General features: G+C 48.2%; 1 protein-coding gene across 1 annotated transcript in view; it reads right to left on the bottom strand.

Moving 5' to 3' along the window:
* The window catches only part of LARS1 (leucyl-tRNA synthetase 1), a 122493-nt gene extending 96113 nt beyond the window's left edge, over nucleotides 1–26380 (bottom strand). Inside the window, exons 1-6 of the mRNA XM_073575261.1 lie at nucleotides 26226–26380; nucleotides 20509–20621; nucleotides 14490–14577; nucleotides 11863–11943; nucleotides 11624–11764; nucleotides 11189–11350 (exon numbers count right to left, since the gene is read on the bottom strand). Of these exons, the coding sequence (XP_073431362.1) occupies nucleotides 11189–11350; nucleotides 11624–11764; nucleotides 11863–11943; nucleotides 14490–14577; nucleotides 20509–20621; nucleotides 26226–26231 (591 nt within the window). The 5' untranslated portion in view covers nucleotides 26232–26380. The remainder of the gene's footprint in view (nucleotides 1–11188; nucleotides 11351–11623; nucleotides 11765–11862; nucleotides 11944–14489; nucleotides 14578–20508; nucleotides 20622–26225) is intronic.
* Between the last annotated feature and the right edge of the window lie 385 nt (nucleotides 26381–26765).

The raw sequence follows: 26765 nt of genomic DNA, 5'->3' as shown, positions 1-26765 counted from the left end.
CTTTATTTCTTAATCAGTTTGACTTCATTGTTTCCTACAGGCCAGGCTCTCGTAATGGGAAGGCCGATGCACTATCTAGGATTCACTCAGGAAACGTAACTCCAGCATTACCTCCGAGGACTATACTCTCAGAAAGAAACTTCATAGGAGTGTTACACAATCAAGATCTATTAACAGGTATTAAGGAAGCCTACGCTGGAGACCCACTACTGATCCGACCCCCCAATCAGGTAAACCTAACCTTGAAAAACAGACTTTGGTTTCAGGGGCAACGCCTGTATATTCCGGAAACGGTCAGACTAAGTGTACTAAAATTAATGCATGACTCAAAGATCGCCGGTCATAGAGGAGTCCAGAAGACTCAGGAATTCTTGTCTCGCTTCTTTTGGTGGCCGACCTACCGGAGAGACGTTCAGCATTACGTCTCGTCATGTGAGGTATGTGCAAGATCAAAGGTTCCCCGCTCCTCACCTACGGGACTGTTACAACCCCTCCCTATTCCATCTCGCCCTTGGGGGTCTGTTTCAATGGATTTCATTGTAGAATTGCCTACTTCTAAGGGGAAAAACACTATCCTAGTAGTGGTCGACCGTTTGACCAAGGCTGCCCATTTCATTCCCTGTATCGGTCTTCCGACAGCCAAACAGACAGCGGACCTCATCGTACAAAATGTTTTTCGGCTACATGGAGTTCCTGACGAAGTGATATCAGATCGAGGGGTCCAATTTACCTCAAAATTTTGGCGAAGCTTCTGTGCCGCCCTGGACATCAAGGTAAATCTATCATCTGCTTTTCATCCGCAGTCTAACGGACAAACGGAACGGACTAATCAAACCTTGGAGCAGTATTTACGTTGCTACGTATGCCACTTGCAAGATGATTGGGTAAACTTACTCCCGATGGCCGAATTTACATATAACAACTCGCAGAGTGCCTCCACCAAGCAGTCTCCTTTCTTCGCCAATAAGGGGTATCATCCCAGCATCCTCCCTCGACTCCCGATAGACACGTCTGTACCCGCAGCAGCTGACCGAATTACGTGTTTACAACAGAATTTAGAGTCTTTGAAACAAACGCTGGCTACAGCTCAAGAGAGATACAAGAGAGCTGCAGACAGGTTCCGTAAACCAGCACCAACATACAAGGTAGGAGACATGGTCTGGCTTTCGACAAGAAATTTGAAATTAAGGATTCCGACATCTAAGTTGGGACAGAAATATGTTGGCCCATACAAAATCGACAACATAGTGAGTCCTGTAGCCTGCCGTCTTAAGTTGCCTACATCTTTAAAAATACACCCTGTTTTTCATGTCTCCTTGCTTAAACCGGTAGTACCGAATCCTTTTCCTGGACGTACACCCGTTCCACCTGGTCCGGTTCTCATTGACGGGCAAGAAGAATTTATCGTGGAAGGGATCATCAACTCTCGGATCCATAGGGGGAAACTTCAGTACTTGGTGAAATGGCAGGGTTACCCATCGGAGGAGAATTCCTGGGAACCTCAGGAGAACATTCGAGCTCCCCGTCTGATCCAACGGTTCCACAGCCGATACCCCAATAAACCTGATCTAAGGTCGTCCGGAGGACATCCTTGAAGGAGGGAATAGTGTGAGGCTCTGAGCCATGTTTCTGTTCTGTTTGACTTTGCCCTTACTTTTGCCCTTATCAAAGATGGAGTAAGTAGCTTCACAAGGGGCCATCTTGTTCCTGTTTGACTCTTCCTGTTTCCTGCCTGCTGTGTACAAAAGGGACTCAGCACATTATACCTGTGCTTGTGTATCTGGATCTTCACCTGCTGCCAAGCTTGGAGAACTCGCATTGTGCCTGCTTCTTCTATACCTCGGGATTCCCCGTTTGTTACTTACCTGCCGTCCTGCCTGACCGCCTCTCCTGTCCGGATCTGCTCTGCTTCATTCATCTCTGCGGCCTGCTCTCCGCTTGAAGCCTGGTCCAGGCTCAGGACTTTAGGACTGTGTGCTCCCGGACCTCAGACTCTCGCCAGTTAGTTCGTACAGACTCTACCTGTTGCCAGAACTTATATCTGCTTACCGTGTAATACTGAAGCCTGCTTCCTGCAATACCCCTGAACTATCTTTGCATAGTACTGTGACCTGTTGCTACAATACAATACTGAACCTTTGAACATATACTGTGTCTGTCTTCTCTGACCCATGCTACCGAGTTCCATAGAACCTATAGTACCAATTTGACACTCCGTGTCCCTCCTTGACGGTTGACATATGCCACCGCTGTGGCATTGTCTGTCCGAATCCGGACAGGCAGGCCCCTGAGGAGCCTCTCCCAGTGGACGAGAGCCAGATGGATCGCTCGTATCTCTAGGACGTTGATCGGCAGAGCAGATTCTTGAGTCGACCAACGATCCTGAACAGTGTGATTGCGGAACACTGCACCCCAGCCAAGGAGGCTGGCATCCGTTGTTACAATCTACCAGTGAACAGGAAAAGACCGCCCCAAGAGGATGAGAGGTGACGTCAACCACCAGTTGAGTGACCGCTTGATCCGGCATGAAAGGCGAACAGGGCGATCCAGGGACAGAGCCGACCTGTTCCACCTCGACAGAATGGCCTGTTGGAGAGGCCTGGCGTGAAATTGGGCAAAGGGAACTGCCTCTATCGCCGCCACCATCTTTCCCAGGACCCGCATAGCTGTACGGAGGGACGGAAATCGTGTGGTCTGCAGCGATCGTACATCCTGCTGCAGGGAGAGAATCTTCTCTTGTGGGAGAAAGACCCTTGACCGACGAGTGTCGAACAGTAGGCCCAGAAACACAAGACGTTGAGTAGGGACCAGACAGGACTTTTTCCTGTTGACGATCCACCCGAAATTGGAAAGAGTGTCTAGGACGATCGCCAAACTGAGACGTGCCTGTTGGAAAGCGGGAGCTTTGATCAGAATATCGTCGAGGTACGGAAAAAGAACGAGACCTCTGATCCTCAACAAGGCCATCAACGCAGCCACGATCTTCGTGAAGACTCTGGGAGCGGTGGCGAGACCGAAGGGCAGCGCGACGAACTGGTAATGTTCCTGGCGAACCGCAAAACGCAGGAACTTCTGATGTCCGGAGAATATGGGAACATGTAGATAGGCATCTTGGATGTCTATCGAACACATGAATTCCTGCTCCTCCATGGAAGCGATTACCGAACGAACCGACTCCATCCGGAAGTGGCGAAGGCGAACTCTCTTGTTGAGCAGCTTGAGATCCAAGATGGGTCGGACCGCCCCGTCTTTTTTCGGCACGACAAACAGGTTTGAATAAAACCCTGTAAACCGCTCCGATTCGGGAACGGGCACAAACACCCCGGAACTGAGGAGAGAGTCGATGGCCGTAAAGAACCCCGGGATCAAAGCTGGATCTTTTGGAGGACGGGATTCGAAGAAACGATCCCGTGGAAGAGAGACGAACTCCATCTTGTATCCTGACGATACAACCTCCCTGACCCAAGCGTCCTCTACTGAGGCCAGCCAGACGTCCTTGAAGAACAGGAGTCGACCTCCCAATTGGAAGGGACCCTCGGGAGTCCGAGGATAGTCATGCTGATGTGGACCGTCCAGATCCGGATCTGGATGGTCTGCCCTGCGAAGAGTGGGAGCGCCAGGAGGGAGTGGGTCTGAAGGAAACTTTCTTCCTATCTTGGCGTGCCTGCGGTCTTTGTTGGTTGGAGGAGGTCTCCGCCGTATTGAAACGGCCGTAAGCCCGAAAGGGTCGAAACTGACGCCTTATTGGGGGTCTGCGAGGCTTGGACTGAGGCAGGAGAGAACTCGTGCCTCCGGTGGCGTCCTTAATAATCTGGTCCAATTGGGATCCAAAGAGGCGCCCTCCCTGAAAAGGGAGATTAGTAAGAGACTTTTTAGAAGACAGGTCCGCATGCCAGGCCTTGAGCCAAATTGTACGTCGGATTGCCACAACGTTACTTGACGCCTGAACTGCGCAGGATGCGGCATCCAAAGAAGCAGAAAGCAGATAATCCCCCGCATGGGAAATCTGATAGGCGAGATCGGCCAATCGATCTGGTTGTGCTTTCTCTATGATGCCCTGACGAAGATCCTCTGCCCAAGTGGCTATGGCCTTTGCTGCCCAAGATGAGGCAAAAATTGGGCATACCGCCGTCGAAGCCGCTTCGAAGGCAGACTTCGCCAGGGATTCTATAATCCTATCATTAGAATCCTTCAGAGACGCCACGCCTGACAGCGGGAGAACCGTGTTAATAGAAAGCCTGGACACGGGCGGATCGATCGAGGGGGAAGCAGACCAGTTGTCCGTGAGCTCTTTAGCAAGCGGGTACAGAACGCCGAGACGCTTTCCTCGTTGAAAGCGTCTGGTCGGATCTCCTCTTTCCCTGGTAAAAATCTTTCCAAACTCGGAATGTAAAGGGAATACCCTGGAGGGTGTTTCTTCCCGTCTGAACGAAACCTCCTGATCTGAGGATTTCGCAGGGGGGTCAGCAATGTCGAAGGTCTGATGGATCGCTGCAATGAGGTTCTGCACAGTAACCCTCATGTTCGCATCCTGGTCCGAATCCAGCTCTAAGGTCCCCTCAGATGACCTGTCCGAGAGCGCTTCACCTGACTCGGGTGAGGAGGCCCGGGAGGGAGGCTGCCGAGGACTATGTGGAGACATGGGGCGAGGAGAGGATTCCGGCTGGATATCCTGCCTGGGTCTTTTGCGACTAACGCTGGCCGACTCAGATGGAACCTCTTGAGGCCTGCTGGACCCTGTAGAGGTGTCATGGGGCAACTTATCCAGGACGGCTACTAGGGACTGAGACACCCTGGTGAGGTCTGCCACTGACTGTGATAGAGACGAGGCCCAGCCGGGCATAGGGGGTTCACTCTCGCCTGGGGCCCTAGATGGCTCCTGGGCGGCGTCAGGTTGAATAGGATTGCTACAATCCAGGCAGAGGGAAGTGGACTGACCTGAGGGAAGTTTGCGACTGCAGGAAGAGCATGCAAAGAACTTGACTAGAGTGCAGGGGGGAGCCGCAGGGCGGTTACGGTCAGATTTGGAGTTAGACATAATGAAAATCTGAGGGAGAGCCGGAAGGTTGGGGGACAGGGTGCAGAGAAGGGTGTCTGCAGATGCAGAGCTACTCACGGTCCGGTGACCCCAGAGACGAAGGTATCCACCACTCTGCAGATGCAGGTCAGAGGAATGTCCGGCGGACAGGCCCAGGGAGCGATATCTGGCTGACAGGGGCGTCCGGCTGTGCGGCTGCAAAGATGGCGACCGCCTGAAGGAATCATGGAAAACGCGCTCCCAGGGGAAGAAGGAGGGCGGAGTTAACCGCCTGCTGAATCAGGAACCGCCCCTGGCCAGGAACAGGCTAAGAAGGGCGGTGGGAGGGCCTGGAACGGGCGGGAGAGAAGCCCGCTTAGTAGAAAGGGGCGGGGGGCGTGGCCGCGATACCGGAGTAGGCCCGAACTGAAGCCGGGGCCTAAATTACTAGCGGCGGCCGCCTGTCAGCACGGGGTCGGCGCGGAGGTGCCGCAATGCGAGCGCCGCCGCGAGAGGACCCTGGGATACCTGATCGAAGAGTCGGGGGAGAAGAAGAGGACGGTGAAGGGGCTGGCTGTAGGAGCAGGATGGGCGCAGGAGATCGCAGCGCCACCGCATCCCTGCTCCAGGGAAGACGCTGCGAACGCGCCCTCGGGGAGGAATGCTGCTGGCCAAAGGGTCCCCATACTTACCCGTCCCGGGAGAGTACCTGAAGAGTCTGCGTCTCAACCAACCGACAGGCTCTGGTAGGCGAGTGGGTGGGAGACTGGCGACGAGGTCCCTCTGGATCGCTGACACATCTTCGTGTTGGCGTCCGCCTGGAAGGCTGGTGGTCCTGCTACGGAGAACTGTGAGGAATACAGGGTGGCAGTACACACCGTACTCACAGACTCCTTGTGGGAGTACAGATGTGACCATACACACTGTATCCCTCCGGGAAAACCTGAAAAGAAACGACGCACATCGAGGTAGATATGGGTCTAATTAAAGACCCATCTCCACCTCCTACTGACACTAAGCTAAACTGAGGAATTCCCTGCCGGTCGGTGGGGTGTACACTGCGGAGGAGGAGCTAACCTTTTTTTGTGCATAGTGTCAGCCTCCTAGTGGCAGCAGCATACACCCATGGTCTCTGTGTCCCCCAATAAGGCGAACGAGAAAGTACTTTTAAAAATATGTTATCTGTGAAGAGTGATGAGTGAGTGTGCTCAGTTAAGGTGTTATCCGTGCATGCTCTGATGCTAACCGAGTGACTTTGCCATGCTCGAAGAATATGTTCAAGTCCTCGCAGCTGCATGTCTCTCAGCTGGTAGACAGACACGAGACATGCAGGGATAGCCTAACAGACAGACAATCCCTGCTTGTGCTGCGGCTGACAAACAGCCCTGAGACATGTAGCGGTGGGGGCTCGAACATATTTTTCGAGCACGCTGAAGTCACTCGGTTAACACCTGAGCATGCCCGCATAACAACTTATCCCAGCACGTTCTCTCATCACCATCAGTGAAGACTAGAGGGAAAAACATGCCAGAATTATAGTCTTTGGTCACGCCAACCTCCAAAAGCAAAAATAATAAAAGTGATCAGAATAGTATGGAGCCCATATTGGTACAAACAAAACTACGGATTGTCACAAGAAAAAAGGTCCATGCAGCTGAACAGAAAAAGAAGTCTCAGAATATGGTGACCATTTCTGTTTTTTCCAACTGATTTTTCTGTTTTTATAAACAATATAAATCTACTAGATGGTGGCCCGATTCTAATGCATCGGGTATTCTAGAATATGTATGTAGTTTATTTATGAAGTTTTAATAATAATGCAATAATGCAATCCTGATATGCATGGTCCTCTCACCCCCCAATCCTGATATGCATGGTACCCCTCCCCCCTATCCTATTAAGCATGGTCCCCTCACCCCCCAATCCTGATATGCATGGTCCCCTCACCCCCCAATCCTGGAATGCATGTTCCCCTCACCCTCCAATCCTGGTATGCATGGTCCTCTCACCCCTCTTTCCTGGTAAGCATGGTCCCCTCACCCCCTTTCCTGGTATGCATGCTCCCCCTCACGCCCCTTTCCTGGTATGCATGGTCCCGTCACCTCCCTTTCCTGGTAAGCATGGTCACCCTCACCCCCCTATCCTGATATGCATGGTCATCCTCACCCCCCTTTCTTGATATGCATGGTCCCCCTTCCCTCCTATTGCTGGTACGTATGGTCACCCTCACCCCCCTTTCCTGGTATGCATGGTCCCCTCACCTCCCTTTCCTGGTAAGCATGGTCACCCTCACCCCCCTATCCTGGTATGCATGGTCCCCTTCCCCCCATTGCTGGTATGCATGGTCCCCCTCACCCCCTTTGCTGGTATGTATGGTCACCCTCACCCCCCTATCCTGGTATGCATGGTCCCCTCACCCCCTTTCCTGGTATGCATGGTCCCCCTCACCCCCCTTTCCTGGTATGCATGGTCCCGTTACCCCCCTTTCATTGTATGCATGGTCCCCTCACCTCCCTTTCCTGGTAAGCATGGTCACCCTCACCCCCCTTTCCTGGTATGCATGGTCATCCTCACCCCCCTTTCCTGGTATGCATGGTCCCCCTTCCCTCCCATTGCTGGTATGTATGATCACCCTCACCCCCCTTTCCTGGTATGCATGGTCTCCCTCCCTCCCCCCCCCCCCCCATTGCTGGTATCCATGGTCCCCTTCCCCCCATTGCTGGTATGCATGGTCCCCCTCACCCCACCCATTGCTGGTATGCATGGTCACCCTCACCCCCCTTTCCCCTTTCCTGGTATGCATGGTCCCCCTCCCTGCCCCCCATTGCTGGTATGCATGGTCACCCTCACCCCCCTTTCCTGGTATGCATGGTCCCCCTCCCTGCCCCCCATTGCTGGTATGCATGGTCCCCCTCACCCCCCTTTGCTGGTATGTATGGTCACCCTCACCCCCCTTTCCTGGAATGCATGGTCCCCCTCCCTCCCCCCCATTGCTGGTATGCATGGTCCCCCTCACCCCCCTTTGCTGGTATGTATGGTCACCCTCACCCCCCTTTCCTAGAATGCATGGTCCCCCTCACCCCCCTTTCCTGGAATGCGTGGTCTCTGTTAAAAAAAAAAATAGTTATATACTCACCTTCCAATGGCCTCCGATCTTCTTTCCACGCGCCCAGCCTCGCGGTCCCAGTAATGCATTGCGCGAAACACCGCTGATGACGTCGCACTCTCGCGAGAGTGATGTTATCTGCGGTCTAAGGCGCAAGGCATTACTGGGACCGCGAGGCCGGGCGCGTGGAAAGATCGGAGGCCGTTGGAAGGTGAGAATAACGTTTTTTTTATTTTAATTCTCTTTTTTACAGATCAAGGCCTGCCACCCCATTGAGCACTGCGCCCGACGCTGATTGGTCGCGGCCTGGCAGACGCGACCAATCAGCGGCAGGCGCAGCTTACCGTTACCTGGCGGCCGCAACCAATCAGCGACCCGCGATTTCGGTTACAGACAGACATAAGGCGTTTATATACACAGTTGTGGCCAAAAGTATTGACACCCCTGCAATTCTGTCAGATAATACTCAGTTTCTTCCTGAAAATTATTGCAAACACAAATTCTTTGGTATTATTATCTTCATTTAATTTGTCTTAAAGGAAAAAACACAAAAGAGAATGAAGCAAAAAGCAAAACATTGATCATTTCACACAGAACTCCAAAAATGGGCCAGACAAAAGTATTGGCACCCTCAGCCTAATACTTGGTTGCACAACCTTTAGCCAAAATAACTGCGACCAACCACTACCGGTAACCATCAATGAGTTTCTTACAATGCTCTGCTGGAATTTTAGACCATTTTTCTTTGGCAAACTGCTCCAGGTCCCTGATATTTGAAGGGTGCCTTCTCCAAACTGCCATTTTTAGATCTCTCCACAGGTGTTCTATTGGAGTCAGGTCTGGACTCATTGCTGGCCACCTTAGAAGTCTCCAGTGCATTCTCTCAAACCATTTTCTAGTGCTTTTTGAAGTGTGTTTTGGGTCATTGTCCTGCTGGAAGACCCATGACCTCTGAGGGAGACCCAGCTTTCTCACACTGGACCCTACATTATGCTGCAAAATTTGTTGGTAGTCTTCTGACTTCATAATGCCATGCACACGGTCAAGCAGTCCAGTGCCAGAGGCAGCAAAGCAATCCCAAAACATCAGGGAACCTCCGCCATGTTTGACTGTAGGGACCGTGTTCTTTTCTTTGAATGCCTCTTTTTTTCTCCTGTAAACTCTATGTTGATGCCTTTGCCCAAAAAGCTCTACTTTTGTCTCATCTGACCAGGGAACATTCTTCCAAAACGTTTTACGCTTTTTCAGGTAAGTTTTGGCAAACTCCAGCCTGGCTTTTTTATGTCTCGGGGTAAGAAGTGGGGTCTTCCTGGGTCTCCTACCATACAGTCATTTTTCATTCAGACGCCGACGGATAGTACAGGTTGACACTGTTGTACCCTCGGACTGCAGGGCAGCTTGAACTTGTTTGGATGTTAGTCGAGGTTCTTTATCCAACATCTGCACAATCTCTTGTCAATTTTTCTTTTCCGTCCACATCTAGGGAGGTTAGCCACAGTGCCATGGGCTTTAAACTTCTTGATGACACTGCGCACGGTAGACACAGGAACATTCAGGTCTTTGGAGATGAACTTGTAGCCTTGAGATTGCTCATGCTTCCTCACAATTTGGTTTCTCAAGTCCTCAGACAGTTCTTTGGTCTTTTCTTTTTTCCATGCTCAATGTGCTACACACAAGGACACAGGACAGAGATTGAGTCAACTTTAATCCATGTCAACTGGCTACAAGTGTGATTTAGTTATTGCCAACACCTGTTAGGTGCCACAGGTAAGTTACAGGTGCTGTTAATTACACAAATTAGAGAAGCATCACATGATTTTTCGAACAGTGCTAATACTTTTGTCCACCCTCTTTTTTATGTTTGGTGTGGAATTATATCCAATTTGGCTTTAGGACAATTCTTTTTGTGTTTTTTCATTTAAGACAAATTAAATGAAGATAATAATACCAAAGAATTTGTGTTTGCAATCATTTTCAGGAAGAAACTGAGTATTATCTGACATAATTGCAGGGGTGTCAATACTTTTGGCCACATGTATACAGATATAAAATTTCTTAACGCGGCCATTTTAACAACCAACAGAATACAGATACCAGCTCTTTTTTTTTTTTTTTAACCACACATTGAATTCCATAATAAAACCTGAACAACACAGGGCGCATTGTAATTTTTTACCCTATTTTTCAGTATATTATACAGTATACTGACATAAATTGTGGTATTCAAAACTATAACATCCTGCAAAAAGCAAAAAAAAAAGTCCTGATATGGTCAGTAGATAAAAATGCAACTTCAAATTAAAAAAGAAAAAGTAAATTATGATTCCTGGAGTAAAAAACAAAAGCAAAGAAAGTAAAAATAACCGTGGTAGCAAGGGGTAAAGACACTACTTCAAGCACTTTCTGATTAGGTTACTGTGAAATGCCCACTATTTATTGGCTCAGCAGGAGAGGTAGGTTTGTTTGTTTTTTTTTTATAAAAGTGATCATAAAAACGATACATCAGACCTGATGCACCTCAGCCGCAGTTATCTCTGGTTTAGCTCAAATTAAAGCGTAACTAGACCTCCCAGCAGCTTTTAATATATGTTGCAGGCACTTTAATTACCTGTAGAATGGTGGGGATCCCCAAACAATCTCTCAAAAGTCCCCCAGAAGTATGCAGCTCCTGAACGAGCGTGTCCACAGTACTACGTATGAACTTATAGAAAGCATCGGCTTCGTAGCTCTGGCAGGAGATGTGCCCTTCTGCTCCCTGAGCTGCGCACTTCTCGGAGACTTTTCAGTGATAAGTAGGGGTCTCAGGAGCCAGACACCCACTGATCTGTAGGACATTAAAGTGCCTGCAACATTACAAAATAACACACTCGTTATTCATATGCCAGGCTCAGGAGATACCAAAATATTATCTCATTCTGGTTGGCGAACCCAAGTCGAAAAAGTTGAGAAGCCCCAGTCTAAGCAATCCTGGAGAGTCTATTTGCAAACTTTCTTTACTTATATTTTCTATGGCACACTATGGAATTACGTATCTGTTACATTTACGGCACTGAACAGAAGCTTACCTTTAACCCCATACTCTTCAGGTCTTCTATTGTCAATGGGGGGAAATATCCGAGCCAGTGTTCAGCCTCAGAAAAGCTCACAATCTCGTCGTCGGACAGCCCGAGAGACTTCATTATTCCCCACTGGTATTTGGATGAACCACTCTTTGCTGCGGCTTTACTCTGCAAAATTGGAAAGATCAATTTTTAGATCAGATATGGCACACATAGTGATGAGCGAACGTGCTGGGATAAGGTGGTATCTGAGCATGCTCGGGTGCTGAGTGTCTACGCTGTGCTCGAAAAATATGTTCGCCTGCTGATCGGCAGCCATAACACATGCAGGGGTAGCCTAACAAACAGACAATCCCTGCATGTGTTCCGAACATATTTTTCAAGAGGAACAGTACAACAGTGAACTCTCACGCCCACTGACCCTCTTCAGTCATTCGTTACCTTTTTGCCCTTAGCCTTGTCCTTTATAACAACTTCATCCTCCTTCTTAGATGGCGGGTCTTCGTCTTCTTCCTCCTCCTCAGGAAACTGTGGTGGGCAGCCATACAACTCCATTTCTCTCTTCAGCTTATCTGCACACGCCTGCCAGAAGAAATCATGGTACGTGACTTCGCCGAGGCCACATCGGGGGGCAATTCACCGTGAGCCCACTGTATCAGATCACTTGGAGCGACACTCACCTTGATGGGCATGCCGGTACAATGAAGCCCGAAAGGGAACAGACAGGTCTTCCCCTTCAGCCTCTGGAAGCCTAAAGAAAACTAAACATACAGGAAGGTACAATAGTAAGCTCATCTGAACGCTCAGTATAGGTTTCATGTGACGGATGGAAAACCGACCAATGGGTTATTTCAATATGCACTACTAATGTAAATGGCTTTAATAACATTTTCTCTCTTCTTTTTCATTTTAAAGTGGTTATTCAATTATTAGGTGAAATTTGAAAAAAGCCAAATATTGCCACAAAGGGACAAAAATATCACTGTGAATGGTAGGATAACGTGTAAGTAAAGCTTATTCCCATCATAGCAAGAAATCTCCGCGAAAACTATCCATAGAGGAACTTGACCCATCCTGTGGTGATGTTTGTGATGTATATTTGTGCTGCACATCTTGGAAACAATGTTAAGTCCCCTGTATTATTTTCATGCACTATTGCTAATTATTGCTGCAGGGTATATGCTCATTGTACTTTTATCTTTTTGTCTGTTTAGTGGCCAGTGTGAATATGTGCCTACACGTTACATGCATACCAACTTATGTTCCAGATCATTTCTTTCAGTTTTACAATGGGGGATCTGCAGTTAACAAGCTATGTGGAAACTTACCTTAAAGAGAATCTATCACCAGGTTTATGCTTCCCAGCCTGGGGGCAGTATACAATAGGGACAGAGACCATGATTCCAGCAATGTGTCACGTAGTGGGCTGCTTAATGTAGATTTGATAATATCAATGTTTTATTTGCCAGTATTATCATTGATGAGCTCAATCCCACCATGCCTGGGTCATTTATTGCCAACACTGTGCTTAAAGGGGTTTTCCCATCTCCAAGATCCTATCCAATTGCAAATGTAGTATAGTTCCTCTGATTCGCTATGTCTCAAGTGCAGGCTTTGCAGGACCTTAGCTATCCATGGTTACAAGCACTAGTAACTACCTGTCACAATATCAGTGGTCATAACCATGGACACCTTAGGTCCTGCAATGCCTGAACTGGAAGAAAGAGACATAGCAAATAAACAAAACTATACTACATTTTTAATTGGAGGTATTTGATAATATATTATTATTACTACACCTACTACATAATGGGATAGGATTTTGAAGATGGAAATACCCCTTTAAATCGAAAGCTGCTAGTCAATGGTGGGCGATGGGGATAGACAGATGTCACAAATATCGAGGACTACATTGTAAGAGCCCATCACTGAGAGGACTAGCAGAGCTGCACCACAAACAGTATTTTATCAAACTTACAGCAAGCAGCCCAATAAGTGACACATTGCTGGAATCGGGATCTCTGCCCCTATTTCATGTGGCTCTCAATCTGCAGCATAAACTTAAAGGCAGATTCTCTTTAATGTAAATTGCAAAAAAGTTGTCCATTCAAGTCATAGCTGTCTAAATAATGATTGGGGGGGGAAATCCATTTTTAATATGCAGAATAAGTTGCAACTTGAGCGAAATGTTACATTAGACAAGAGAGTAGACAAGAGAGTTGGCCTACCACGATAGTATAATTTGGGTCTAATTTATCATTGTGGTGCAACATTTGATAAATATGAATGAGAAGTGTAAGGCTGTGTGCACACGTAGCGATTTTTAAGCGTTTTTGCCGCGATTTTCGGCGCGAAAACGCTGCGAAAAGGCTTAAAAATCGTGTACAGAACGCCCCCCATGCATTCCTATGGTATTCCGCACATGCTGTGCTAATGCTGCGCTTTTTTCCGCGGCGGAATCGCATCGCGGAAAAAATCGCAGCATGCTCATTCTTTTGTGCGGAATCGCAAAGAATTGCCGCGATTCCGCACCCATAGGAATGCATGAGAATCGCTTACTTCCCGCATGTGGCTATGCCCACCATGCGGGAAGTTAGCGTCTCATGTGCGGTTGGTACCCACGGTGTGGAGGAGAGGAGACTGTCCTCCAGGCCCTGGGCACCATACCCCTGTAAAAAAAAGAATAAAAAATAAAAAAAAATCGGGGTATATTTACCTTCCGGTGTCCCGCTCTGCATTCCCGGCCTAGCGTTCCCAGTAATGCCTTGCGGCAAGGCCCTGTAATGACGTGGTCTCGCGAGATCGCTATAGCAACGCGAGACTACGTCATCACAGGTCTCGCAAGGCATTACTGGGAACGCTGAGGCCCGGGAATGCAGCGCGGGACGCCGGAAGGTAAATATACCCCGATTTTTTATTTTTTTTTTAGCATTTTAACATCCTATCTTTTACTATTGATGCCGCATAGGCGGCCTCAATAGTAAAAACCTGGTCACACTTGTCAAACACTATGTTTGACGAGTGTGACCAACCTGTCAATCACTTTCCAAGCGATGCTTCAAATCGCTTGGAAAGTGCTTGAATAACGCACGCGAAAATCGCGATCATAATCGCGATAAAACCGCGCGATTTCTGGGAAGGAGTCCGGTTTTTAGTTAGCGTTTTAAAACGCTACGTGTGCACATAGCCTTAAAGTGAGTACCCTATGAATTAGTGGAATTGTGGCCAAGCACCGTGAGTTGCACCAGAAAAAACAAATATGGGAAGATAAAGACATACCTAACGAGGTATCTCCTAAATATCTTACCTCGCACTTAGACAGGGAGAAGGTGTGACCCAGGTGAAGACGTCCATTCATGTAAGGATATGGAAAAGTCACAAGGTACTTGCTTTTGCTGTGATAGAAGGAATACAATCATTAGAATAAATGAGAAGCTCATTCTCTATGTCACAAAGCTGAGGCTGTCCCTTCGCATACATGTCCGTGCCCTGGTGGCTCGGGCCGTACAGAACGGCGTTCAAATTTCACCAAGGACAACATCTGCAAGGAGTTTGGAGTTTGTATGTTCTCCCCGTGTTTGCGTGGGTTTCCTCCGGGTTCTCGGGTTTCCTCCCACACTCCGAACACATACTGATAGGGAATTTAGATTGTGAGCCCTATATTTTGGCTCCTCCTGACATAGGAGTATTGATAATTAGTAAGCCTTGAATGTTTCTAGCAGATAAAATAAGATAAATCCCATTGATATGGATACAGGTATTAAATTGACAAATGCACTTGCCAAGTTTTAGAAAAAAAAGGTTATGTCAGTCTGAAATTGTGATGAAGAAACGGTGAGAACTGGAAATTCCCCAAAATCAAGCATTGTATGGTCATCAAAGATCTGCTTGTTAAAGGACCATCTGGTAATGACATTTTTGATGACATGTCAACAACACTGGGAGATCAATGTCCATCCTATTCAACCACTAAAAACTGGGGTGCTGATTTTAAACATGGAAGGAAGAAAAGAGGTTATGGATGAGAAGAGGAAGGTCTAACATTCTGGTTCTCGTCGGCCCAAAAAGATTCATGTGGAGAAGTTCTTGACTCCATTTTCTGGGTCAAAGTTGGCATAATTTTTGCGGGTTACTTGACGAATCTCTATAAACAAAATTTTGGTATTATGGAAACATGAAGAGGAAAACTTTGCAAACACACCCTAATACGCCTGACCATAAGGCTTATATTGCCCTGCAAAAACTTAATGAAGTCGGCTTTGAATCTGTCGATCATCTGCCATATTCTCTTGATTGGCCCAATCTAATTATTATCTCTTTCCAAAACTCAAATAAAAAAATCATTGAAAGGAAAAAAATGTACAACACAAGAGTCATTGATAATGCGCAGTCGTGGTTTGTAGAACAGGATAACATTTTGATTGATTCATGTAATATACAGTCTGGAAAGGACTATTTCAAAAACAGTTTTTTTAGGCTAGGCCAACTACACTGTATATAAATAGCCCCTCATACAGCTGGATGTGCCATTAACAAATGATAAAAAAATATTTTTGGTACTCACCTGTTTTGGAGCCTTCATTGTTGGACACAGGTAATGATGGGTGGAAGCTGCTGTTGTTAGGAGGCTGACACTACGCAAAAAAAAGAGTTTCTTCCTCCTCTTCAGGGTAAAAAAGCAGTAGGAGAAGCAACAAGAAACAACTATATACAGGCCCAGCTGAGGCACTCAGGCACAACATAGGCACAAAACAAGGGTGGGTGCCGAGTCCTCCAATGAAGGCTCCAAGACAGAAATCTTTCTTTATCACTTCATTGGGACGCAGGTAGCCATGGGACGCACTAAAGCAGTCCCAAGGGAGGAAACAGAATGAACGTGCGCAAATAAAGTTGGATGATAGACAACTGCCGCTTGCATTATCTTTTTACCTAGGCCAGCAAAAGCTGAGGCGTATGTATACATCCTGTAGAATCTTGTGAATATATGAAGGGAAGATCAGGTGGCCTTGCACATCTGGGTTGCAAAGCCCTGGTGGCGATCGGCCCAGGAGGCTTGCACCGCCCCTGGTGGAGTGAGCCCTCACTCCTGGAGGCTGTGGTCTATCCTTAACTCGGTAAGTCTCCAGAATGGCTGAGCGGATCCAGTGATCAATAGTAGGCTTGAAGGCAGGGAGTCCCTTATGACGACCCTCGGGAATGAGAAACAAGGCATCTGAACGTCAAAAGGATGCTGTCCTTGAGAGATAGAGGCGCAAGGTTCTGACTAGGTCCAGATTGTGTAGAGATCATTCCAGGGGACAGACAGGAGACAGGCAGAAAGGAATGACCATATCCCCGTTGATATAAAACGGGGAAACAACTTTGGGAGGAAATGATGGAACCGGTCGTAGGACCGCCTTGTCCTGGTGGAGGACGAAAAAAGGCAAGCAGCACAAGAGAGCTGCTAATTCTGAGACCTGTCTGATGGAAGTGAGTGTGAACAATTAGGCAACTTTCCAGGAGAGAAGGGAGGATGCAATGTCCTGCATGGGTTTGAAGGGAGGTCTCTGAAACTCGCTCAAAAGTAAGTAAAGGTCCCACAGGTCCACAGAGATGATATGGTGGCGCTTAGGCATCCAACTCTCCGAAGGAAGGTCTTGACCTGGGGACGAGAGGCCAAATTTCGTTGAAAAGAATTGAGAGTGCTGAAATCTGGCCCTTGAGACTTCTATTACACAACTTGGACTTTAGCCCTAATTGTAAGAACACCAGGATGGATGGAAGAGAAAAAGACATGGGAGCTGCGCGACTGTCTTCACACCAGTGAAAGAAATCCTTCCAGGTCCGATGGCTAATGCGCAAGGGCTTTCTCGCCTTGATCATGGTATGAGATGAGAAGCCTAACTCCATCAGGACTGTGGCTCCAATGGTCATGCTACTAAATTGAGAGACCAAGAATTCTGGTGGAAGATGGGACCCTGAGAGAGTAGGTCTGATCGGTCTTGGCGTTTCCAGGGTACATTTGCGAGTAGGTACGCAAACTCTGTAAACCAGGCTCTTCTGGGCCAGTCTGGAGCCACTAGGATGACTGGAATTGCTTCCGCTTTGATCTTCTTGATTTGTCTGGGAATCAGGGGAAAAGGAGGAAAAAGGTACGGATGCTGGAACTGAGATCATGGAATGACCAGGGAATCGTATTCGACTGCTAGGGGGTCACAAGATCTGGCCACGAAACAAGGGACCTTGTGATTCATTGGAGAAGCCATAAGATCGACGGTGGAAGTGCCCTACTTCTGACAGATCTATTGGAACACAGGGGGATTGAGAGACCACTCGCCCGATGGGAGGCCCTGTCGATTTTGAAAGTTAGCGGCCCAGTTGTCCATGCCTGTAATAAGTGCCAATGATAAATTGAAAGGCACATGCCAGCGATAAGTCAGAAGGTCTCGCTGGGTGTCCCACCCTGGTGGTTTAAGTATGCCACGGCTGTGGCATTGTCTGATTGAATGCTAATTGGACATCCCGCTAGAAGATGCTGCCAGTGGAAGAAGAGGTAGATGTTTCTGATCTCCAGGAGATTCATGGGAGTGTGTCGAAGGAAGACTGCCATCTGTTGTGACAACCTGCCAGTGGGAAGGTAGGATTGACCTCCCATGCTGAAAGAAGGGGGAAGACAATTCACCATGCCAATGATTGCCTCCCTCCGGGAGGCAGAGGTATGTGGCGGTCTAAGGAAGAGATCCTTTTGTCTCAAGTTGACAGGCGGGCCAGTTGGAGATGAGGTGTATGAAATGGGTAAGAAACTGCGCAAATGAAATGGCTTTGTTTGCGGCAATCATTTTTCCTAATAATCTCAAGCAGAGTCGAAGAGAGCTGGTGGATGGGACAAGTTTGAGATTCAGGATCGGTTGGAGGAGTGAGTTGTCCTACTGTGGGACCACAATGAGGTTGGAATAGAAACCTGAAAAGCTTGCTTGAGAGGAGACAGGTACGATCACTACTGCCCGAAGAAGAATGGAAATGGCCTGAAAGAATCCAGAAACTTCTATCTTGTAGCCGGTGGTAACAATCTCCTTGACCCATGTGTCATCGACTTCCGAGAGCCACATGTCTCGGAAGAGAAGACTGCTGACCACCCTGAGAGGATTCCTAGGTGAAAACGACCCGTCATGCAGAAGAGAATCTATTAGATTGAGATCCTGACAGCCCATTAGAGGGACCCTTTGGATGCCATGTAGTGGAGGTTTGAAGGATGGCTTCCTTCTCTCTCAACAGGTAGGAGACCAGCAGGGAGGAGAAAAGACAAAAGGGGAGAAATTGAAGAGACCGGCGGTTCCGAGATAAGCTAATCCAGCTTAGATCCAAAAGAGTCTTGATTTCTGTAAGGGGAGGTTGGTAAGGAACTTTTTGGATGCCGAGTCCGCACTCCAGTTCATGAGCCAGATTATCCTGTGTATGCCTAAAATACTGCTAATGACCCAGACGAAAGCACTAGCAGCATCGAGAGACGCAGAGGACAAATATTATCCTGAATGGGCAATCTGATCCGCAAGATCAGCCAGTTCGTCTGGCAAGGCTGCTGATAAGATGCACTGCCGAAGTAGCTCTGCCCAACCGGAAACCGCCTTGGCTACCCATGTGTAAGCGAAGGTGGGACAGAGAGAGGCGTCAGCAGCCTCAAAAGCAGAAATGGCTAGGACTTCGATCTGTCTGTCAATGGAATCCTTGAAAGAGGAACCATCATGAAGTGACAGTACAGTGTTGGCGGATCCACGGCTGGGAATTCAGCATATTTGCTGAGAAGATGAGACACGAAAAGATATGATATCCTCTTGCTTTCTACCAGGGAAGCACTTTTCTGGGTGTTCCCACTGTTTGGTAAAGATTCTCTTAAGTTCCTTGTGGTTGGAAAACCCGGGGAGGGCGTTTTGACTTTTTTGAATGAGATGGTAGAGATGGTATGATCACAAGGATACTCGTAGTCCTTAATACTGAGAGTCTGGTTGACAGCAGAGATGAGGCTGTCCACCATAGTCTGGAATTTAGAAGTTTGGTCCTTGTCTGGATCCAATTCTAACTGGGAAGCAAGATCGCACCAAGAGGCCACCACTTCAGTAGAGGAAGAGTTGGATATCAAGGGCATCCTGGAGGATGTGGAAGTAGAAGGGGAAGACGAGGAGCTGGAATGTGCCTGCTTCTTGGACCTTATACTTGATCTGCCATGTTGAGGGTGGTGTATGGGTGCCTGCGATTCATCCTGAGACACTATCGGAGCACTAGTAGTCGCCAAAAGGATAGGTAAATGTTCTAGAACCTGTAACAGGGACTGGGACACATTGTTTAGGTCAGTTACCAATTGAGAAATGGCAACAGCCCACTCCGGAGAAAGGGGTGTGGTCTCATCCCAGTAGTCGGGGAGAACCTGTGAGGCTTCCATGGTGGAAGGGCTGCAATGTGGGCCACGTCTTACTGTAGAGGGCACAGGGGTAGTGAATGATAGTGGGGGGAGGAATGGGAGCGAGACTCCCTGGGTCTGTGCAAATGTAGAGGCCTAGGGCTGAGGGAGGGCCGCTGAGGAGGGCTAAGCCTAGGAAGAAAAAACAGCCTGGACACAGCCTACCCGGTCCTGGATGCAGAATCTCCGTCTGAGCATGTCGGTGCATTTGTTGGGCTAAAGGCAGGTCTTGCTGGAGTGTCACTGTGGAGCCACGGATGGAGCTTCAATACAGCAGGGGGAAGAGTGAAGAAGAAGGGAAGGGCTTAGACCAGGGTTGCTGAAAGGCCGAGCTGTGAGGAAAAAAAACAAGCGCTCCCATAGGAGGAAAAGCGAGCACATGAGTCCTCACTCACTGAGGAGTGACCTGTGGAAAAATGGCAAGGACCAATCGCCACGAAGTGCCCAAAAACACGCTTGAAGTGTCAGGGGGTACGGTTCTGTCCCGCAGACCAGAGAGGTTACAATGTGAATGGCACCACACTGTTCTCTTGTTCGCTTATTTTTGAAAAACAGGGTAAGACATTAAACCCTGTTATTCTGAAGAGAAGAATCTGAATAATAAAACAAAACAAGGTGACATAAGGAAAAAAAGAACAAATGGAATCAGATCCATGTCTTCCTCCGTCAGCTAAAACTGACGAGATTTGTTCCGGTCGGTGGACATGGAGGAGCTAACTCTTTTTTGCCTAATGTCAGCCTCCTACCGACAGCAGAATACACCCATTATTACCTGTTACCAGTGTAGCTACCTGTATTTTCCACTAACACAATCAATCCTTTGTGACGCACGACTCGTCATTAGGTAGATACCAGAGGTGCCCTTTCCACTAATACAATAGATAGAACTTACCTGTTCTGATTGTCAGAAGCATTGACTTCAAAAACCTTTTGACTCTCCCATTGGGCCTGAATATCCTTTTCAATTTTCTTAAGGAAGTCCACCTTCGCCGTTCCCTTTCGCTCCTTTTAAAGCAACCAATAAAAATGAGAGGGCATTAGAGATCACAAAAAGTTACAATAATAGAGTGGAATCTCACATGAAAGAGCAATAGCGCCAAGAATGACCCAAATACTGCACAAGCTACGCTCACTCACCCTTGACATGTTCTAGCCTAGCGGATGGGACAAAATATGGGCGCCATTACATGGTGGCCGGGGATCTCGGATGAGTACAAGCCCACTGAATGCGTTTTATGATACAATATTGGGATAACACTGCATTTATACACTAATCCTAATTGCGGCAATGTATAAACCTCTATGCTGAGCATTAACGGTAAAGGTCACTGCAAATGGCACTGTGTATACAACGGGCAACTTGAGAAGGGTCCTCTAAGGAAGGCTGTGTACTAGATAAAACTAAGAAGCATGATCGAAAGGTAAATAGAATTGGTATAAAAGTGTGATCAACATCAAAACCTTCCAAAAGTTAGGAAACCTACATTAATGGGGTTGTCCACTACTAGACATGCTTAATCAATTGAGGAGCCCGTAGAAAATAAAAGCAGCAGCGCCATTTTAGTGACAGCCGATGCTCCTGTTCCCAGCAGGAAACGTGACCGCTGCGGCCTCTACTATTGTACTGAATGTTGATCAGCTGCAGCTGATCAGCGGTCAATGACTGGCTGCAGAGGGCATGGGACACAACAATTTCATTTTGAATCTCTATGGACTGATTAAGCACGATAGAGGACTCAGTATTTTTTGACCCATCTGTAAATTACATTGGTATGTGGGGATTAAGGTGTCAGCCCTAAATAAAAGGCTAATAACTAGTATTAAGCGAGCGTGCTTGGATATGGTATTATCTGAGCAAGCTGGAGTGCTAATAGTGTGTCTTCGGAGTGCTCCAATACTATGCTTGAGTCGCCGTGGCTGCAAATCTTGCTCCTGTTTGACAGCAGCGAGGACTCGAACATAATAATTGATCACGCCGAAGATGCTCTATTAGCACTCGAGCGTGCTTGGATAACACCCTATCAAAGCACGCTCGCGCATCACTACTAATAACCCATTACTTCCCCAGGTCATAGTAAATATATCCTAGGGAGAGTGCTGGTGTATGAAGCGGGCACAAGAGCTGAGCCTACATGATTTTACAGCAAGTGCTGGTTGAGTTATAGTGCCAAAAATGACTCAAAGATAGACTTGGGCAAAGTGCAGCACGAAGATCACATCCGGCTCTCGAGCTGCTCATATCCGGCCCATGGTCCAAGACAGCCGAGGGACTGAAAATAGTAGCACACAGGCCACACCATGCCCTCTGCGATCAGCCACCATCATCTGCTGTCACCGCTTTCCTCAACCTCGAGATGCGTATAAAGGTGAATACACTGGCGGAGGACGATGCCACTAGCTCCTTCCTTCTTTTACTAATCAGCGAGGGAGACAGCAGAAGCAATGACGTCACTTCTTCACATTGCTGAGACTCATTGCACAGGAGAAAAGAGTGAGGTGAGTATGTTTTTTTTCTTCTTTCTTTCATACGTGTATGGGATGTTTACATGTACATAGGAGGCTATGTGAGGTGTTACTTACGCTGTATAAATTGGAGGCTCACACTGTATATAGGAGGCTGAGTGGAGGCTCACTGTATAATGGAGGCTCCTACTGAATATAAGGGGCTATTGTGGGGGCTCATGCTGTATACAGGATACGTGGGGGCTTATGCTGTATGACGGAGGCTACGTGGGGGCTCATACTGTATGACGGAGGCTGTGTGATGGATCATGATGTATATATGTGGGGTATCATGCTGTATACAGGAAGGCTGTGTGGGGGCTCATGCCTAATAAAGAGAGGCCGTGTGGGGTCTCATGTTGTATATAGAAAGGTTGTGTGGTGGATCATGTTGTACATATGTAGGATGTGGGGCATCATGCTGTATACAGGGAGGCTGGGTGGGGGCTCATGCTGTATACAGGTGGCTATGGGGGGGCTCACACTGTATACAGGGGGTTATATGGGGGCTCATATTGCATATAGGGAGGCTATGTCAGGGTTAATACTATATGACAGATTGTGTGGTGGCTCACGCTCCAGATGGGGAGGCTGTTTGCCGGGGGGCTCACGCTCCAGATGGGGAGGCTGTTTGCCGGGGGGCTCACGCTCCAGATGGGGAGGCTGTTTGCCGGGGGGCTCACGCTCCAGATGGGGAGGCTGTTTGCCGGGGGGCTCACGCTCCAGATGGGGAGGCTGTTTGCCGGGGGGCTCACGCTCTAGATGGGGAGGCTGTGACGGGGATCACGCTCTAGATGGGGAGGCTGTGACGGGGATCACGCTCTAGATGGGGAGGCTGTGACGGGGATCACGCTCTAGATGGGGAGGCTGTGTCGGGGCTCATGCTGTAGATAGGGGGCTAATGCTGTATATAGGGGGATGTCCGCATACTTAATTCTGTTCAAAATTACCTGATAACATACCGTAAATGTAAAATAACAATTATAGTTCTAATTAATAGGTTAATAATAATGAGCAGAATTCATTTCAAACTATTGGTTCGGCCCTCCACAACAGTCACGGTCTATCATGTGGCCCCTGGGGAAAATTAATTTCCCACCCCTACTCCAAGGGTATGTTCACATGCAGCATTTTTGACGCAGAATTGTCTGCACCAAAACCCAGAATGTTGCCAGGAAAAAGGCTACGTAAATTACCCACACTTTTGATGCGTTTTTTGTGCATTTATGCTTGTGTTTTTTGCCACTCATTTAAACAGGTGAAAAATACTCCAAAAATGCTGAAAGAATTAACATACTGCAGATTTTAAAAAAAAAACAAACACCCAACGGCTCAAAAAATACAGAGAAAAAAAGTAGAGTGTGAATGGGGTTTAAGTGGCACACTCCCATTCTGACAATCAACACCGCCCACCAACCCCCCACAATTAGAGACGAATCTATGTGTGATCGATGGGTTGCCACGGCAGTCCGAACAGTGAGTATAATTTTTTCTTCACATCCACTAATGTTTATTTTCAAGCTGAATAGATGGATATTGTCAGAAATTATTTGTTAATACAAACATGTATGCAATATATTGTTTATTAAAAATTAGAGCCATTTTAGAGATGAGAACACTTTTCATTGGTTTCTTTGGTTTACATCATGTTGTCTGGGAGAGCGATCAACACTGCCGTCTTGCAGCAGTGCCAGAACATATGGAGTGCTTACAAGCTCTTCTCTATTGAGCAGGTAAGTGCTGCCTTGGAGCTGACCAGGATCGCTGCAGTGCACTGTGTCTCATAATCCAGGCCTGGTTCAGTGCAGAGTTTCTAAGAAACTGCTGCTGTCTGTCACCAGTGGGCATTACTGATCTACTGTACCACCACTGAGAGCTCTCATATTGGGGGTCCATATCCTGCACTCCTGCCTGTCACCAGTGGGCATTACTGATCTACCATCACTGACAGCTCTGATGTCACCAGTGGGTATTACTGATCTGGCACCACTGACTGCTCTCATATTGGGGGTTCACACCCTGCACAACTGTCTGTCACCAGTGGGCATTAGATCTACCAGCACAGACAGCTGTCATATTGGGGGTCCATACCCTGCACCCCTGCCCGTCACCAGTGGGTATTACTGATCTTACACCACTGACAGCTCTCATATTGGGGGTAAATAGCCTGCACTCCTGCCTGTCACCAGTGGGTATTACTGATCTACCATCACTGACAGCGCTCATATTGGGGGTCCATATCCTGCACTCCTGCCTGTCACCAGTGGGCATTACTGATCTGCCATCACTGACAGCTCTCATGTCACCAGTGGGTATTACTGATCTGGCACCACTGACAGCTCTCATATTGGGTGTCCATACCCTGCACGTCACCAGTGGGCATTACTGATCTACCAGCACTGACTGCTGTCATATTGGAAGTCCATACCCTGCACCCCTGCCCATCACCAGTGGGTATTACTGATCTGACACCACTGACAGCTCTCATATCACCAGTGGGTATTACTGCTCTGATATCACTGAGAGCCATCATATTAGGGGTAAATAGCCTGCACTCTTTCAGTCACCAGTGGGTATTACTGATCTGACACCACTGACAGCTGTCATATTGGGGGTCCATACCCTGCGCTCCCGCCTGTCACCAGTGGGCATTAGTAATCTGGCACCACTGACAGCTCTCATATGGGGGGTCCAAACCCTGTGCTCCTGTCTGTCACCAGTGGGTATTAGTAATCTGGCAACACTGACAGCTGTCATACTGGGGTCCATACCCTGCGCTCCTGCCTGTGACAAGTGGGCATTACTGATCTTGCACCACTGACAGCTCTCATATTGGGGGTCCATACCCTGCCTGTCACCAGTGGGTATTACTGATCTGACACCACTGACAACTGTCATATTGGGGGTCCATACCCTGCGCTCCTGCCTGTCACCAGTGGGCATTACTGATCTACCAGCACTGACAGCTGTCATATTGGGGGTCCATACGCTGCGCACCTGCCTGTCACCAGTGGGCATTACTGATTTGGCACCACTGACAGCTGTCATATTGGGGGTCCATACCCTGCACTCCTGCCTGTCACCAGTGGGTATTACTGATCTGGCACCACTGACAGCTGTCATATTGGGGGTCCATACCCTGTGCACTTGCCTGTCACCAGTGGGCATTACTGATCTGGTACCACTGACAGCTGTCATATTGGGGGTCCATACCCTGTACACTTGCCTGTCACCAGTGGGTATTACTGATCTGGCACCACTGACAGCTGTCATATTGGGGGTCCATACCCTGTGCACTTGCCTGTCACCAGTGGGCATTACTGATCTGGTACCACTGACAGCTGTCATATTGGGGGTCCAAACCCTGTGCACCTGCCTGTCACCAGTGGGTATTAGTAATCTGGCACCACCAACATGTCTCATATGGAGGGTCCATACCCTGTGCACTTGTCTGTCACCAGTGGGCATTACTGATCTGGTACCACTGACAGCTGTCATATTGGGGGTCCATACCCTGTGCACCTGCCTGTCACCAGTGGGCATTACTGATCTGGCACCACTGACAGCTCTCATATTGGGGGTCCATATCCTGCGCTCCTGCCTGTCACCAGTGGGTATAACTAATCTGGCACCACTGACAACTCTCATATTGGGGTCCTTCCCCTGCCTGTCACCAGTGGGTATTAGCAATCTGGCACCACTGACAGCTCTCATATTTGGGGTCCATCCCTTGCGCTCCTGCCTGTCACCAGTTGGTATAACTAATCTGGCACCACTGACAGATCTCATATTGGGGGTCCATACCCTGCCTGTCACCAGTGGGTATTAGCAATCTGGCACCACTGACAGCTCTCATATTGGGGTCCATCCCCTGAACTCCTGCCTGTCACCAGTGGGTATTAGTAATCTGGCACCACTGACAGCTGTCATTTAGGGGTTTCTCAGAAAGTATAATTAGGAGTTCAGCTACATTATAATGAACTGTCTGCCTTGTGTCCTCTGAGCAGCCCTGTAAGTATGTGACCTCGTGCACTACACAGCTGTATAAAATGGACACCCATATACCCCCCTAATAAATCTGATATGCGAGAGTCTCCCGGTACTGACCGTCATGGTGACAGATGTGCACAGCCCAGGCCGCTCACACTTGCAGGCTTCAACCCTTCTCTGTCACACACGTTGCCGGCTTCGAAGCGGAAACCAAGAGTCTTCCCTGCAAAGCATGCCGGACATTGTAGTGCATGCTTTCACCCAGAACATAACACCAGTAACATCCAGGACTCCACTTCCCAGCATGCATTGGGAAGGACATTGCATCAGCTTTATTGACAAATGGCCTTCTTTACATGCTTCACTCTGGACAGCCGGAGAACCAGAGTGCACTGCGCTAGAGGAAGGTGATGTCAGACCTCTCTTGGCCCTAGTACCGTGCGGTTACGTTGTGCAGGGGGTCGTGGTCCGGTAACCTCTGCTCCCGGGCATGTGAGGCACGGGACACCGTATACTGGCGGCGCTGGAGCGGCTGTTCATATTCAGAATATTTTATTGGGATTTTTACAAGTTTAGTAACAAGCAAAGTATCCCAATAATAAAGGCCAATAGAGCGAGGCTCAGCTACAGTGGTGGCTGCATATATACAGTGCTCCC

This window comes from Dendrobates tinctorius, unplaced genomic scaffold (genome assembly GCF_039654945.1).
Source record: "Dendrobates tinctorius isolate UK_male_01 unplaced genomic scaffold, ASM3965494v1 ptg000043l, whole genome shotgun sequence".
Lineage (NCBI taxonomy): Eukaryota > Metazoa > Chordata > Amphibia > Anura > Dendrobatidae > Dendrobates > Dendrobates tinctorius.
Note: the sequence above shows the minus strand (reverse complement) of the source record. Positions and strands in the feature narration are given on the sequence as shown.